General features: G+C 53.7%; 2 protein-coding genes across 2 annotated transcripts; one reads left to right on the top strand and one right to left on the bottom strand.

The window, feature by feature from the left end:
• The first annotated feature begins 834 nt into the window (after window positions 1-834).
• Window positions 835-8,182, top strand: SARM1 (sterile alpha and TIR motif containing 1). Its single transcript, XM_056355620.1, has 9 exons — window positions 835-1,627; window positions 4,274-4,892; window positions 5,073-5,285; window positions 5,408-5,499; window positions 5,993-6,228; window positions 6,348-6,441; window positions 6,896-7,085; window positions 7,176-7,297; window positions 7,878-8,182. The coding sequence occupies exons 1-9, from the start codon at window positions 1,167-1,169 to the stop codon at window positions 8,005-8,007; spliced, it is 2,157 nt and encodes a 718-aa protein (XP_056211595.1). The 5' UTR covers window positions 835-1,166; the 3' UTR covers window positions 8,008-8,182.
• A 3,219-nt stretch (window positions 8,183-11,401) lies between these two features.
• Window positions 11,402-16,367, bottom strand: SLC46A1 (solute carrier family 46 member 1). Its single transcript, XM_056357703.1, has 5 exons — window positions 15,975-16,367; window positions 15,013-15,865; window positions 14,545-14,628; window positions 13,352-13,508; window positions 11,402-12,803 (listed from the first exon to the last, which is right to left on the bottom strand). The coding sequence occupies exons 1-5, from the start codon at window positions 16,365-16,367 to the stop codon at window positions 12,728-12,730; spliced, it is 1,563 nt and encodes a 520-aa protein (XP_056213678.1). The 3' UTR covers window positions 11,402-12,727.
• Window positions 16,368-16,393: the final 26 nt, after the last annotated feature.

The raw sequence follows: 16,393 nt of genomic DNA, 5'->3' as shown, positions 1-16,393 counted from the left end.
AAGCTCAGCTCTCTGGGCTTGTCAGGACAAGCCTAAGGCAACGATTTGAATTCTGCCCTCCCCAGGCAGCATCCTCCTCTGAGGCAGCAAACCCCTCTGCTGTGCTGCATTGCAACAGCCCGTAGCATTGCCCCTGCTTAATAATAATTTATCAGGAAAATCCTTACTGGTTCTGTGCTGAGCCTCTCCTGTGGTACTGTGCCGCTCGGGACGCCTTGTTTACCGTCCTTCGCTGTGAGCTAATGTCCCTTTCCTCTGTCTATCCCTGCGTAGTGGATTCAGAGAGGATTAAAAGCGACTCTGTCGCATCAAAACATCAACTTGAATTTAAGTCTCAGTCTGAGCTGGCAACAACCTGGTTTTGGAGCCAAGGATTTAAGCTGCTCCTCCCAACACAGACAAGAAGCATCCAAAGCATTTCTGCCCTGAGCACGTCTGGCCTGGAAAAAAAAGAAAAGGGGCCCAGTCAGCCTCCGCTCTTTCTTTTATCATGCAAATCCTGAGCCCGCCCAGAAAAGCTGCTCTGAATTTCCACCAGGCAAAGGGAGTTATTTATCCCTCTGCACTGATACCAAATGGGTTCAAAATGCAGTGCCAGGATGGCCACAACCTGACTGTGACCACAGCCACCACCGTGCCTGGCCTTTTACTTCCACCCTGTGCCCACTTTGCCGGTTGTAGAGCGTCCCAAAGACCTGCTGCAAAAGCAGTGTGGGGGTCCCTGCCTGCCGTGGAGGTGACCACAGGCTCCGCAGCAGCCTGGGCAAGGGTGGGGGACAGATGCGTCACGGGGACACGCTGGGCAGGCGGAGGGCTGTGGAAGGAGGGGTCCAGGGGGATGCCGGAGCATCTGCAGCAAGGATGGAGATGCTGCTGTCCAGAGATGAGCCCCTCCTTGGAAAGGCGGCGCCTGCGCGGGGTGACATCAGCCCCTAAGGACCGGAGATGCTGAGCCTGACTCTGGGAAGGCGGCTCCTGCCACTGCTTCCCGCTCCACATCCCGGCAGGGCAGGGAGGGGAGAGGGAGCTGGCAGCCTGGCCCTGCGGCTGGACCCCTGGCCAGCTCCGTCCCCCCTCCTGTGTCTCCCCTCCAGCCACCTTGGGTCCCCCCAAAGGGCGTGGTGGCCCTCCCAGGGGGCAGGTGACCAAGGATGCTGCGCTAGGAGATGCCAATGGTGCTCACCCTGCTCGTCTCCCTCTATAAACTGTGCCGGTTCTTCGCCATGTCGGGTGCGGAGAGGCTGGTGGTGCCCCAGTGTGTGAGCCAGGCAGGCAGCTGGGCAGGCAGCAGCAGCTCCAGGGAGCACCAGGAGGTTTCCCCCGGGGTGAACATGGATGTGCGGGCAGCCCTGGACCGGATCCTGCCTGCCCTGCACCATGCTATCGCCCGTGCCAAGCAGGCAGCCAGCCCCGCGGAGCTGAGGAGAGCCATCACCGAGGTCTTCCAGCTGGTGGAGGAAGCCTGGGGGATGCCCACGCTGGGGAGGGATGTGGCCAAAGTGCTGTGCGATGTGATCCGCCTGGAGGGGGGCCTGGACCTGCTACTGAACCTGCTGTACACAGCGGAGCTGGAGACCAAGTGCCAGGCAGGAAAACTCCTGGAGCAGATCCTGGTGGCAGAAAACAGGTGAGTCTGCAAAAAGCCCCCTGCCCCGCCAGGCACCCCCCACCCCCCACCCCACCCCCCGCAGGCTCACCTGCTGCCCCGAGCACAGCAGGGATTTCCTCCACCCATCCTACCCACACTCCCCAAATTTCCCTGCTCTGGGTGCTCCTGGTGCATCAAACCCCCTGGGCTCCACACCGCAGCCCCCCGCAGCCAGCACTTGCACAGAGGGGTCCCTGACTTGCTGGTCACACCCTGGTGATAGCACAACCTGCGTCCCCAGGGCTGGAGGAAGGAGAACCAGCCCCAGCTCAGGGATGATGGTGAGGATCGGGGTGTCCTCATGAGCCACCCTTAGCTGGGGGCCACCCAGACAAGACACCCTTCATGGCTGAGCTGGGTCGGTTTGGCTGGCCCAGAGCTTCTGTCCCAAGGACGAGACACGATACCCCCTCAACCATAACTGCAGCAGGAGGAGGAGGACAAAAGCCAGTCCCCAGAGCCTTTCTGTGGCTGACCAGGGTTGGAGTGAGGCCATAAGGAGGGGGCTGCTCAGCCAGCGGCCCTCGGAGCCCCCCCAGCTCACGGCCCCCAGCTCAGAGGCTAGAGATGCATGTGCTGCTCCCCAGGACAGATGAGAAGCTTTGGGCTGGCTCTGACAAAGCATCAGCACAGGCCGGGGGAGAGCGTGTGTGTGCGTGTGTGTACATACAAGCACGGTTACAAGGCTGCATGTGCTCACATAGCACCCAACACATCTAAATGCACAGCAGTGCTGATGCGGCACCCACACACAGCTCACCCTTCAAACACCGTCAACACCCTCCCGCAAGGTCCCCTGACAGGCAAACTCTCTGCTGTGCCCCGTGTCTGGTTCAGCATTCCCTGGCAGCACTGCCCAGCATGCTGGCCCCAGAGAGGAGCCATATACCTGTCACGAGCTGGGTCAGGATCAGGCCCTTCTCTCCTCCACGCGGTTCTGCCAGCTCCACTCTCCCTCAGCATGGCCAAGCCCAGCTGGACCCAGCCAGGGCTTTGGGCACGCGTGGAGGAAGCCTGGACAAACTTCATGGTCAATGTGTCTTGCTGTAGGGTTGTGGATTCACAGCCGGGGCCTTGCTGCACACGCTGGCAGGGAAAAAGAAGCAACAGCTAAATCAGGAAAGTCCATTAGAGAGGAATTAATCCCAGGAAACATCCCTGGCACGGTCTGAGTTCAGCATTTAGCTTCCTGGCAAGAGAAAGCAACTGCTGGAGTCGCTGTCTCTGCTCTAGGAGCAGTTCACAGGCCAAGGTCTCGGGGCAGCTGTAGGCCCCCAGCCCCTTGCTCCCCACAGCCTGACCCACCATCAACCTCTGAGCAATGCAGGGAGGGGTAGGGTCCCCCCCTTGGGTCCAAGTTTCTGGTTTAGCGATCTCTCCCAGCATCCATGCACGGCAGCAGTGGTGCTTAGCCCAGAGCTGGACTGGTCCTGGCCCCATCCCATGGCTGCGGGGAACCAGGGACCTGGCAGGGCTGTGTTTGTCATCCAGCTCAATGGCCAAGTCTGGGCTTGGAGCCAGTCCCAGGCTGAGGACCGGGTTGTTTTTTTTTTTCCAGAGCTCTCCGGAGCATTTGCTGCCAAACCCACCCCAAGGTCAGCATTAGCCGTGTGGGCCACAAGCTTCCCAGAAATGCTCTTCCCGCCTGCCAGCACAGAGAAGCTGATGTGCCTTCACCCCACCATTGCTGGGGGCCAAATGTGCCACTGCCCTTGTGAGCAGCATGGCATGGGACATCTGCACCAGTGCTTGTCCCTTGGGAACAGAGCAGCTCCACCACAGCACCAACCGGGTCATTTCTAAGGCCAGAGACGGAGATGTCCCATTGCCCCAGGCAAGCTCATGGGAGGGCAGCCAAGAGTCCATCATTTCCCCCTTCCTCACTTCGTGCTTTTAGGGCACAGCCCCATTCAGGTGTCACTTTAAGACTATCCTTACAGCACAGGGCTCCCAAAGCCAGCCATGGCTGAGCAGCAGCTGGTGGCCCTCAGCCACCCGCACCCAGGCTCTTGCTGTCCTCTTCTAGGAGTGCGCAGGACTGAGGAAATAAACAGCTTTCCCCCGAACTGCCTCCACGCTGCCATCCCAGGGCAGGCAGATCCCCATCTCTCACACACCCCAGTGGGCAGTTCTGCGTGGTTGCTCAGCCAGAGGTGAAACCCCTGTCCTGAGCTTGGCACCGATCTGGAGAAGAGCTAGAGGACAGCACTGGTCAGGGACAAAGGAGTTTTCACCCCCAAACACGGAGCAGCTCACACACACCCAGCAGAGCTGACTAAGCGGATCTATTTCTAGGCTGGCATTAGCCTACCCTGCACTGTTAATCACTTTGTACGTTTTATCTCGAGCACAAGAGCCTCTGGCATGGTGGTCCTGGGCTATGTACTCCCTGCCCTGTCCCATCACAAGCTCTTCCATCAGATCGAGACAGGTTCTTCCTGTCACATCTCACTGCATTGCAGCCTGACAGCTTATCTGGCAGCTGTGTCCTACAGGGTAACATCTGGCTGTCAGGTGGCAAACGCCATCAAAGCACGGGGAGGGGTGAGTTCAGATGCCAGTCACTGTTCTCATTCCCTGCGTGGCCATCTGCACCTCATCTGCCTGTGCCTCTCCTTCCTGCAGGGATCGGCTTGCTCGCATCGGTCTGGGAGTGATTCTGAACTTAGCCAAGGAGCGAGATGTTCCTCAGCTAGCACAGAGCACCTCCGGTATCCTGGAGCACATGTTCAAACACACTGAGGAGACCTGTTACCAGCTCATCTCGGATGGAGGCCTGGATGCTATCCTCTACTGGTGCCGCTGGACAGACCCCGTCGTGCTGCGGCACTGCGCCATGGCCTTGGCCAACTGTGCCATGTACGGAGGGCAGGCCAACCAGCGCCTGATGATCGAGAAGAGGGCGGCGGAGTGGCTTTTCCCACTGGTGTTCTCAAGAGATGATGAACAAATCCGCCTGCACGCATGCCTGGCCATCACGGTGCTGGCCACCAACAAAGAAATCGAGAAGGAGGTGGAGCGCTCGGGGACGCTGGCTCTGGTGGAGCCGTTCATCGCCTCGCTGGATCCAGAGCAGTTTGCCTGTGAGATGTTGGGGAGCAGCGACAACAGCCAGGGGAGGACGGCAGACGACCTGCAGCGGCTGGTACCCTTGCTGGACAGCTCGCGGCTGGAAGCACAGTGCATCGCTGCCTTCTACCTCTGCATGGAGGCTGCCATCAAAACCAGGCAGAAGCAAACAAAGGTAAAGGGTAGGTTGGCCTGAAGGAAGGAGATGCAAAAGGGAAGGGTTGCCACGACTGCATCTTGCTGTCTTTTGCTCCCCCGGGAGCTCACCACGTGCCCTGGTCCTCAGCTGGCCCAGCACAGGTTGTGGGGAGGAGGAGGGAAAGCAGAGTGATGTCTCTTCCCTTTGCGTCCCCAGATTTTCAGTGAAATTGGAGCTACGCAGAGCCTGAAGAGGGTGGTGTGCTACTCCACCAGCAGCACCACCTCCTCCCTGGCCAAAAAGGTGCTGCGCATGATAGGGGAGGAGGTTCCTCGGCGCATCCTGCCCACAGTTCCCAACTGGAAGCCCTGCGAGGTGCAGACATGGCTGCAGCAGATCGGATTCAACAAATACTGCCAGAGCTTCCTGGTAGGACTGTGGGCTGGAGGAGGGACACCTGGATGGGCCCCCTTTTGCCCAGTCTTGCAGCAGAGGTGTAAACATCTCACAGTTTTTCCTGGGACCTTTCCAGCCTGGATTTCTCTTGGCAGGACCACCAAGTGGATGGGGACATCCTCCTGAGGCTGACAGAGCAGGAGCTGCAGGAGGATTTGGGGATGGACTCCAGCATCACTCGGAAAAGGTAGGATCACCACTGGGGCATGCTGGCCTCTCTCATGGTCATCACCACAATGGCAGAACCAGGGAAACGGTCTGTACCTTCCCCTTCTTGCAAAGACAAGAACGGAGCAAAACCTGGACTGCCAGGGCTTTTCCAGCAGTCCCAGAGGGATTCCTGCAATGGGACCAATGCATGGGAGAGGTGTGGGATGGGGAGAGATCACCTGTAGCACAAGGGAGGTGGAATCCTGCAAGTTACTCAGAAAGACAGGAACCTACCCAAGCTTCTCTTCCTTGGCTGAGCTCCTCATACCCCTGCGTCCTGAGGACCAACGCTCCTGCAGTCACGCAGCTGTTCTTCTCTTCTTCTATCCCTTTAGCTCACCCTTCACCACAGCATGTAGCTGCATTCTCGCCTGTGCAGATAAGAGACGCGGTACCAAATGTCTCTAGCTCCTGCCTGGTCCAGCAGCCTTTCCTCCTCCGCTCCACCCTTTCATTTGTTTCTCTGCCAGGTTTTTCCGGGAGCTGACAGAGCTGAAGACCTTCGCAAACTATTCCACCTGTGACCGAAGCAACCTGGCCGACTGGCTGGGTGGCATCGACCCCAAGTTTCGTCAGTACACCTACAACCTGCTGACGTGCGGCATCAACCGCAACTTCTTGCACCGGGTGACAGAGCAGCAGCTGCAGGAGGACTGCCACATCAACACGGGTTTCCACCGTGTCCGCATCCTCACTGCTGCAAGGGGTGCGGGTCCTGCTGCTGCATGCTGCACCGGAGCAAGCGGGTGGGGGCGAGTGGCCGAGGGTTGTTTGGGATGAGCTGTTGGGTATTTTTAACTTTTACTTGCTGTTTGCTCTGCCTAGAAACACTTCACTCCCCTATAACGCTGCAAACTGCATCCAACGGGACTGATGTTTTTATCAGCTACCGGAGGAGCACCGGGTCACAGCTGGCCAGGTGAGTCCTGCAGGCAATGATACGGCAGCTGGGCTGAAGGCCAGAGCGAAGCTGGTGATCAGCTGTGGGAAGAGCATGGAGCTAGGAGGAGGGAGAGGCTGCCAAAAGCTGCAGTGCAAATGGGGACAGCATGTGCCATAAGCTGTACGGTGGACAGGCTAATTCCCAGTCCTGTCACTGCCACCCTCTCCCTCTTTGACACTGTCTTACCCTTTTCTCACGCTGTGCTCGTCAGGCTGTAGGGGATCACAGCAGGGAGTTAATGTCGGGCTCCCTGTGTTTTCGGCATGGGTGCAGACACCTGTACGCAGGCTGGGCGGGCGGCTGGCATCCCAAGGACCGTGTCATTCTCTGTTCGCTGCTCCTCATGTCTTGGCCGATGTGGTGGGAGAGCATGTGAAAGCCAGGTGCTGGCAGTAGCTCTCCTCACAGTGCTGTTCCCTCTTGCCACCAGCCTGCTGAAGGTCCACCTGCAGCTGCACGGCTTCAGCGTGTTCATCGATGTGGAGAAGCTGGAGGCAGGGAAGTTTGAGGACAAGCTGATCCAAAGTGTCATGAGTGCCCGCAATTTTGTGCTGGTCCTCTCACCGAACGCACTGGATAAATGCATGGGAGACCCCGAGTGCAAGGACTGGGTGCACAAGGTAGGAGATGCCATCGGGTGGGAGCGTGGTGGATGTTGGAGCAGGAAGGGGCTGGTGATGGGCTGACATAGCCTGAGCATGTTCCTGCAGGAGATTGTGACAGCCCTGAACTCTGGAAAGAACATTGTACCCGTTACAGACCATTTTGAGTGGCCGGACCCAGAAACACTTCCCAAGGACATGAGGGCCGTCCTGAAATTTAATGGTATTAAGTAAGTAAAAGGAACATGTGCCACGGGGTTCCTTGGCACCTGGAGAAAATGGCTTGCATAAGCAGTAGCAAAGGGCATGAGGAAATTGGGAAAAACAGATGAGGGAAGCAGAACTGGCTAAAGGGGAGGTGAGTCACTTCAGGTATTCCAGAGCATGAGGTGGACAAAGGTCTCCAGCACAACCCTTCTGCTGTCTTTGTGCTTGGGGCTCCCCTGGGTAACAGAACTGCCCACCCCATCGCGGCTGGCAGAACGCCCACCCTTGTGCCCCCAGCCCTCTGGGCAGGAGTGATGCTGCCAGGATTCACAGCTCAGCTGGGTTCCTCTCACCTCCTGCTTCCCCTCCAGCACCCCGGGCTGGCAGCCCAACCTGCTCGCAGCCCTCCAGTCTGGCAGGGCACACAGGAGGGGGCTTTCCTGCAGCATCCAGTGTCCCTCAATTTTCCATGGGGAAAAGGAAAGCTCCTAGAGAGCTGGAGTGGAGGATGGGGGTCTCTGGCTCCTGCCCCAGATGAACTGAGCTACTCTGTGGCATCTTGCAAAATGGAAAAATTAAATCAAATTTTCCCCTTCAATACAGGTGGTCCCACGAGTACCAGGAGGCCACAATTGACAAAATCATCCGCTTTCTCCAGGGCCGCTCCTCCCGGGACTCGTCAGCTGGGTCGGAGAATGGCCTGGACTGCTTGCCCTCCCTGGGGCAGACCTAGAGCCAGCACAGATGCCTCATCCCCTCCACAGACTGCCCAGGCTACCCCTTTTTATGTGGGGCCAAATTTCTCCCTCTAGATTTTTCCCCATCTTAGTACCCTGGCTTGAGACAAGGCCGGTGGATCATCAACCCCCGCCTTCACCCTCCAAATGCAGTACTCACTTACACGGTGCCTGGTGAGCTAGGGTGGACTCTGGGGTGGACAAATCATCTTCCACGTCCTCCCATGGGGTGGCAGGACGTGCAGGCCATGCCTCCCACGATGCAGGGGGTGCGAGGGAGACCGATGCTGTTCAGGACCCCTGCAAATGGCTGCAGCATCCCCCAGAAGCATGTCCGAAGAGAAGGGATCTTCTGAGGACGGAAAACAGGGGAATTGGTGAGGGATACATAGCAAGAGGACACATGAGAGAGAAGAGCAGTTGAGAAGGAACAGTCCATAAGCACGATACGGCCTCTGCCGTGTGCCACAGGAGTATCATTGTGGTCAGAAGCTGAGAGCAGGAAAGGGCAAATAAAAGCTAAGCCCTAACAAAATCCCCATGTCTGGGAAAGATAACACACAGAGGCCTTCTAAACCGCTCAGCAGAAGCTTTCTCTTTCCCAGTAATGTCCCTTTATCACAGGAGCTCGCTTCCTCCCTGAGGGCCTTTCACCTCCTAATGCTGCAAAACCAATTTGTGCTCTTAACTCTGGCGATGGAAGTTTGGGGTTAGATCACATGACGTTTCCGCAGGATCTTTGCAAAAAGTGCTTTTAAAGCAACCCCCTTCCCTCCATCTGATGTCTCAGCTTTACCACTTCATCAGGTCTGTACTTATAGGGCATAGAAGCTGGATTGTGACTCTGGAAAACATGTATCCATACAGATACAGAAGATGCTAATTGTTGCACTGTACTTGTGGAGTTATTACACACAGGCTGTATTTCATTCTGGTGTTGGTGCTCCACAGCAGATGTCCCAAGGTCTGTTCCTTCAAAAACGAGCTGGTGTATCTCTTTGCTGACTACCACTCACCCCCGACAGCCCTGGCTAAGCTCCTCAGGCTCAGGGTTGTCCCTACTCTCTGCTGGATGCAATATCAAGTCGCATCAGCTTCTTTCTACCCACCTCTTCTCAACACCCACCAGGTCTTTTTGCAGCTACTCACCTTGAAGTATCAGGAAAGAGCGAAGTCGATGCAATGGGCAGGTGGATGCTGCTAGGTGTGAGCACCGGCTGGGAGCATGGCTGGCAAACACTGCAGGTGAGGAACCACGGTCACCCCGACACACCTCCCCTGAATTCTGCACTCCCAGCCTTGTTCTGCTTCTCACACCTGCCTGGAGGGTGAGCAGGCTCTCAACAACAGCAGCAACCGCAGCTCCTACCTGAGTTTGTCTTTTTTGATGCAGAACAAAGTGAGTAATGCAGAAAGACATCCTTGTTCAGAGCACAGACGGGAGGGAAAGCAAGCCATGCCCAGGGAACATCAGCCTGCCCTGACGCTCGGCAGACCAGGCTGGTGCACCACCCTGCAAAAGAAGCAAGCTCCTCCGCCTGTCCCCTGCTCAAGACAACTCAACTCCTTCAGGAGGTAATGAGGACTCTCAGTCAACTTGTCCTTCTCCTGGCTCTCCCCGAAGCCTTGCTGCCTGCCTTAACTGGCAGGAGCACAAACGCATTTACTTTTGGCTTAGATCCATGAACATTTGAGGGGGGGCCGAAGGGTGGGGTGGGGGGGGAAGTTAAATTCTGGTGCTTAATCACAGCTTTATGGATAGTTCTTATCATCTCATTGTTAATGGCATCTTTGCTCTCCAGTGAAAGGTTAGTAGCTATAGCTGCCCCGCTTTCATCAGAAATAGAACCTATCTAATCTCCAGATTAAATACAAGGAAGCCAGCAGATGAGCCCAAAGGTGAAACCGCCAAAGGATAAAAGCTACTTGTGAGCTACTTCAGGGAGCCTTGAGTAACTGATTGAATGTCAAGGGCTCCATGGCCACTGAAGGAGTCCCACACAAACAGTCCTCAGGATTTTTCTCCCTACAATAACACACAGTAAGATTATTGTGTCTTGTTTCCTAGGAGCGCCCTAGCAATTAACCTGCTCACCCACCATTCAATGTAGAGATTTACTTGTTCTCTATAGGTTAGGTGTCTCACCTGCAACGAGATCCCATCTCATACTCCAGCTGCCCAGACCGTGACTCCTCCTGTTTCCCCACCATTCAGTTATCTTCACCTTAACGAACTCACCCTGCTCTTGGCAAAACATCCCATACCCGGCCTCCTCCAGTTGGAGCAGTCTCAAGAAAATGAATTCTGTTCTCACCCTTCCTTATTCCTTCGCTATGTCATGTCAGAAAGCATTTAAAGTTGTTCTATCAGACATTATTAATAAATCTGGTTTATACTCTAAATCCCCACCTCTTTTCTGTTTGCGTCACATGCTTCTCTCCCTGCAGCCTTCTCACACTTGCTCTCTCTTGCTGTCATGCTTTCTCATCCTCTGAAGGGACAGCATAGTTGACATTCTCCAGGCACCATTCTCTGTGCAGACCCACATTCACGCTCATCTCTGCATGGACTGATGTAGCTCCCTGCATCCCCAGGGACCCTACCTGCTGCCCACAGCCACAAGGCATGGATCGTGTATGTGCTTCATGGTTGCAGCTCTTGGAGGCCAGCCTAGAAAAACTTTGTTATAATTTTTTAATAGAGCATAATAGTTCCTATTGAAATTCTCCTTTGCAAGCACACTGCACAAACAGGAAAGCAGAGCCAGTACACGCGTTTCACTTCACTGCACAACACTGAGCAGCTGCTAGCATTGGCGTTCGTGGAGTCTGTTGGTAGAGAAGATTTACTTCACAATCAGTTCAGCTACAAATATCTAATGCGACACTCACAGCATGCCCTGTTCCTCAGGGAGGCTAATTCTGGGGTAAGCCCGTCAATCAGTCATCTAACTCCTGCTTATGTCCACTGGTGTAACTACACGGATCAAGTGGCGTAACACCAAGTTCTTAAAGCTTCCCTACTTCTTCACCTCCTGCTTCTCCCCTACTTTTATCGCAAATTCCTAACAAACAGGGAACAAAGCTGAATGCAAGCATTTTACCTTTACTGCATACTGAAGGACAGGTTACAGACCAGGCACTCCTGCAAGCTTTACTCTGGTGTTTGGGAAAAGCAAGCTTTGGCTGCTTGCAAATGCCAAACCCGCATTTTTCCTGACTCGGGACTCTCACACGCTCATTTTCCACCAGGCAGATAACTTCCCGCTGCTGCTTTACTGCAATCTTCAATAAAGGAAGAAGCATGAAAATAATGGAGAGAAGCACAGAATGAGGCAAGGGAAAATTACATCAACAGCTGTACAAGAAAAGCTATCTTTTAACCAACCATAAAAGAGAATGGAGGGTTTATTCATTCTGAAAGTAACATGTCTGCTAAACAATTTCACAGTAAAGACATTATTGCATGCATCTGAACAGTATGTGCAATACAGTGTACACCGACTGCTGGTTTATGACAGTTTGAAGAAAATAGGATTGAGGCAATACAGTTAATGCTTTGAAAAGAACAATTATGAGTACCAGGAACATGGGGTTTGCTTGCTGGCATAAACACAGCCTGAGAAGGGCAGCAGAACTGAGGTCACTGACACAAATTTATGCCCCATAAAACAAAAAAATTTACCTCCAAAGACACTGGTCCTGTTCCCCACAGCAGCTCATCGCAACAGCACTGTGTATCGATGAGGAAGGACTGCTTCTGGCTCTGCCATAAGCAGAGCAGTGTTTAGGGCACACTTGCGAAAGCTGGGGTGGGGCCTCAAATTTGTAGTGTAAGGGTCTTCAGTTAGGGGGGCCCAATTTTGTCAATTTTAGCCTTAACTTCATCAGTTTCGGCCACTGTCAATTAAGGCACCTACTTGCACAGTAGTATTCTCAGGTGAACTATTACTTCTCAAAAAGACCTTTGAAATCCTGGCTGAGCTGCAGACAGACAGGCAGGACATGCCACTGGCACTCCTAACTACAAGCACTTCATGCATTAGATTCTCTCCCTAAGCCAACTCCAACTTGCGAAGCTAAAGTTAGTTTAGTCAGTAAGGAGAGCAGTAGCACTCCTGTGGTACACCAACCATCAGAAGAATTTCTGCGGGAGCCTAGTCTGGCACATGACATTTGTGTGACACTTATTGCCAACACGCTGATTTGGAGCCCAGACCTTACTTCTCAGTAGCGTGCTGTTGGGTACCTCTGCTTCAGTCTCACTCTGCAGGCTTTGCTCTGGGCCTCACCACACCAACAGCTCATCTACTGCACACTGTAGTACTCACAGGGGAAGATGTTTGGCAATTAAACCAGAATTCAGTCCTCTCTCACCACTAAAAGCATGCCACAGAACCTTCCCCCCCCACCAACCCCCAAACCACTAAACAGCCTTGCAAATGGCCAATAATAGCTTTTACTCTTGATTGCCTTTTGGGTCTCTTGTGTTTTCTCTGACAAATGAGCCAACACAACGGTGAGAAGGCATTCATATCTGCAAATCAAGTTCCTACTGGTAGTTAGAGCCACAATTTCCAACTATTTGGCATTTAAGAATTAGTAAGACAAGCAGGGTGTCCATCCCACGGTAATCTGTCCTTCAACGGAAGAATAAAGTGCAGTCTTCAGATGGACACGGCTGAGCTGGCCAATTCCTTGTTGCTAAGTTGCTGCTCAGCCATCTGCAGGGGACAGGGAAGCATCTGAGAAGTGACTGTAGTCATGGTTTGAGTCCCAGATTTCTATCCACCTAAGAAAGAAAGAACAGTCAGCCTAAGAAGGCACACTAGGATATCGCTGAATGAAGTGAGTTTTAAAGTTTCAAAGGAACAGAACAAAATGACCCTGCCAGGAGCTGTCGCACTTCTGCTGCAAATCCTAACACATTCCCCCTCCCAGGACTTAGGAGGGGATTTGTTTTCTATCACGACACAGCTTTTGCTCTAGTTATTAAAGAAATGACAGGAAGAGAGACTGCTAAGAGAGCTGCATCTCTTCCATAAAGGAGGACCTTCAAATTCAGCTCCAGATTTTGGATTCCACTCTGAGGTTGAAGTGAGACCCTGAAGCACTTTGAACATCAGCAGCTACGTTACTTGGGCTGCAGGTTTATCTCTATGATTCAGATGCCAGAAGAACTGGATCTGCACCTCTGCTTACTGGGGCACTACACACCCTCTCACAAGTGTAACTGAAAATATGCCTTAAAAAACTGTGAGCCTAAGTAGAGTAAATAGTATTTTTCATGTTACACTTCCCAGGTCCTATGGCAAAGTTTAGAGATTTGAAGTAAATTACCCAAGAATAGCTGCCGGAATAAGGAGGACTACAGCCCCGAAGAGAAATGGGAATCCCCTCATGAAGTGCAAGCTGGCAGGGTAGAGAGAGTTGAACACTCCTGTAGCCACAAGTGAACACAGCCCTTCCACACAGGCAACAGAAGCAAAGAGAGCACCTGGAAAAGATATGAGAGGTTAACGGTGAGACAGCCCTGCCTGCAAACATCTTTTAATGTGTCACCTTCGGTGGGATTCTGTGAATCTTCCCATCAGAAACCTGGTGTCTGATTATCAGTGTGGTAAGCAGAGCTGGGAGCAGAAATCAGGCACACCGTGCCAGCTTGGAAGGCCAAACTCGTCAACCCCAGATCCTCTGTAGCCAGGACCACTTCACTGACCTCCAGAATATGTATCACCAAAGCTGACCAGGGATATTCTATATCAGCTGGATTGTAAATGCTTTAGACAGGGCCACATAGATCTCTTTACAGCCAAGCACATCTTATCATTTGTTAAACATTAAGTACAGCAGAAAACTGCACTTTATAGATTTTAGCATCATAAATCTGGTGTCAAGTATGTGCCACCTTCATTCTTATATGAGAAACACAAACCGTGCAAAGTCACCTTTTGATCTCTCACACCTTGTTTCCCTCCTCTCCCCTTCTCCCCATAGGAGAAGCATTCCTATGCAGCATTTAGCAGCAAGTGCAAGCTTTCCAAACAAATTACTGGAAGAAAGGCAAATATGCTCCTCCTACAGGTTATCCAAGCTCTTTCAGCATGGTCAATGATATAACCCTCTAACAACACTGGGTTTCTTCCCACTGTTACTGATCTACAGAAAAAAAAAAGTTATGATCAGGGAAATTACTATCTTCTGCTTGTTATATAATTAATTTAAACTCTTACTGCTTGTAAAAGATTTGGAAACGAACAGGTGGATGAATGAACTATTCCTGACCTTGAATGTAATACTTTTCATTTTGCTTTTCTTCTCTTGTCCTCACCTTGAAAACGTAGCAAGTCTAAATCAACAAAGACAATTATTCCGAAAAAATAAAATGTTACCCTGGGCCTAAGGGTAAATGCAGGGGCACAGGAGCCCAAATGAGCCAGGCAAATCCTAACCTCCCAAAGCAGTTTGGTTTCAATGTACCAAGAAGACAAGTGTTTCAGGGCCTTGCTTAAGCATACTGCCTAACTCCTTACCCTGTTCCGTCTCACTGACCAGCTTGGAGAGCTTGGCTCTGATGACTGGAGTGGCTGCCATTGAAAGGAACAGAATCCCATAACCTGTGAGCAAGATAAAGCACATTAGGGAAAGCTCAGCTGAAGAATCAAGTCTCCAAAGACAATCCCAGAAATCTGCAGCTCCAGGCAGTTTCTCCCTGCTATATTTAGTCTCGATTCACCCTCCTGCATCTCATAATGCACTTCAGTCTGTGTCTGCAGTGTAATACAGCTTCTGGGAAACCTAATATTCTAGGAACTGTATGGCTACACTTTCAGCTTCAGCGTTTGGCCAACTTTACAGTTAGCAAGCCACTGTTTTATTGGTACACGGGTTGAAATGGAGGCAGAACTTCCTCCATGTGCTTGAACTCCCAGAAGTACACTGGCCTCCCACATTTACTGGCTAAGAGCCTGAGATACAGGGATTTAAGAATTCAACATCACCTGTAAACATCAGTGATGTTGTGGTAGCAAGAGAAATCACAACCAGTCCAGAAATGTTGGAGATCAATCCTATCTCTGCCACCCAGGTGTCTTCAAGGCAGAGCTGCAGCAGCCACAGCCCTCCCAGGCTGCTCAGGTAAGTCAGGTAACTGGTGGCTGAGCCATACCCAATGAGGTCTGCAGCCCAGCAGAGAGGGGAGCCAAGCTCATACAAAACAAAGAGGTCCTTGGTTCCAAAATGTACTGTGACAAGAAGAAAGAAAGCCAGGGAGTAAAGAGCGAGCTTCCGCTTGGAGCTCAGGTGTTCCGGGGCTGTGTACAGCCTGTAGACAGCCTTGTAATGCTGGAGCGTGAACAGCTTGGCTGGTTTCTGCTGCTTCACTGATTCCTGAAGACAGAAAGCAGCGTAGAGAGTGGCAGCAAGACTGACAGCAAGCACGAGCCAAAAGGGGTTGATGTACCCCTGAGCCTTGCGCCACTGGCCGCCACCAATGCTGGCCAGCATGCCCGCGATGCCGAGGCATGCCTCGAGGATGGCGATGCGAAATGTACGTGTGCGTTTGTCGCTGGTGTCAGCCACGTAGGCAAAGCAGCTGGCCAGGATCAGGTTGTAGTCTCCCATGAGGCCACTCAAAACACGTCCAAGGAGAAAATAGGCAACATGCAGCTGCAGGTACATGACGAGCAGATAGATGGCTGCTTGCATGGCCATACCCGCTGCCGGCAGGATGAGAGCCGGACGGCGGCCTATGCTGTCACTCCATGGTCCAAAGAGAGTCACGGAGAAGAGACCAATGAAGAAGCCTCCCAGGTTGATGTAGAGGTTCCAGTGGGAGACCAGCGCTTCCACCTCCTGCAAGAGAAACAGGTTCCTGAGGCGCTGGGCCAGCACCACGCCGGAGCTGCTGGGGAAGTGCCAGCACCCGTGTGCCATCCCGACCCATCCCGTCCCACTCTCCCACCTGCCGCAGGGGCTCGGTGGCAGCGCTGCCGTTCCCGCAGCCGGCGGGGCTCGTGGCGTTGGGGCCGCTGTAGCCGTGCTCGGCCCCCAGCCTGTCCCAGAGGTACTGGGTGGCGAGCGGGCCCTGCAGCCCGAGGGCCAGGGTGGCCAGGAAGAGGAGCGGCTCGGCGGCGGGCAGCGGCGGGCAGCGGCGGGCGGGCGGCGGGGCGGCGGCGGCGGACGGCGGGGCGGCCATGGCGGCGGACGGGCGGCACGGCACGGCGCGGCACGCACAGGACGGGCTGCCCCGGCTCCGCCCCGAGCAACCGGGGGGGGCTGCGGCGGCGGGGGCGCTTCCTGCTGCCACGGGGGAAGGGACCACGTTAGGTACCGGTGAGACCGGGCGGCAACGCATGCTCCGGCAGCGTTTCAGCCCCGGCT

The sequence above is a fragment of the Falco biarmicus genome, chromosome 1 (genome assembly GCF_023638135.1).
Source record: "Falco biarmicus isolate bFalBia1 chromosome 1, bFalBia1.pri, whole genome shotgun sequence".
Classification (NCBI taxonomy): Eukaryota; Metazoa; Chordata; class Aves; order Falconiformes; family Falconidae; genus Falco; species Falco biarmicus.
Note: the sequence above shows the minus strand (reverse complement) of the source record. Positions and strands in the feature narration are given on the sequence as shown.

What these genes read in the sequence shown, in the direction of transcription:
- SARM1 (XM_056355620.1), top strand. Translation starts at nt 1,167, where the DNA reads ATGCCAATGGTGCTCACCCTGCTCGTCTCCCTCTATAAACTGTGCCGG. An exon ending in AATACTGCCAGAGCTTCCTG is followed by an intron (nt 5,286 to 5,407) that starts GTAGGACTGTGG and finishes TTCTCTTGGCAG; the next exon opens with GACCACCAAGTGGATGGGGA. An exon ending in ACCGGGTCACAGCTGGCCAG is followed by an intron (nt 6,442 to 6,895) that starts GTGAGTCCTGCA and finishes TCTTGCCACCAG; the next exon opens with CCTGCTGAAGGTCCACCTGC.
- SLC46A1 (XM_056357703.1), bottom strand. Translation starts at nt 16,367, where the DNA reads ATGCGTTGCCGCCCGGTCTCACCGGTACCTAACGTGGTCCCTTCCCCC. An exon ending in GGTCAGTGAGACGGAACAGG is followed by an intron (nt 13,509 to 14,544) that starts GTAAGGAGTTAG and finishes TATCTTTTCCAG; the next exon opens with GTGCTCTCTTTGCTTCTGTT. An exon ending in ATTCCGGCAGCTATTCTTGG is followed by an intron (nt 12,804 to 13,351) that starts GTAATTTACTTC and finishes TTTCTTTCTTAG; the next exon opens with GTGGATAGAAATCTGGGACT.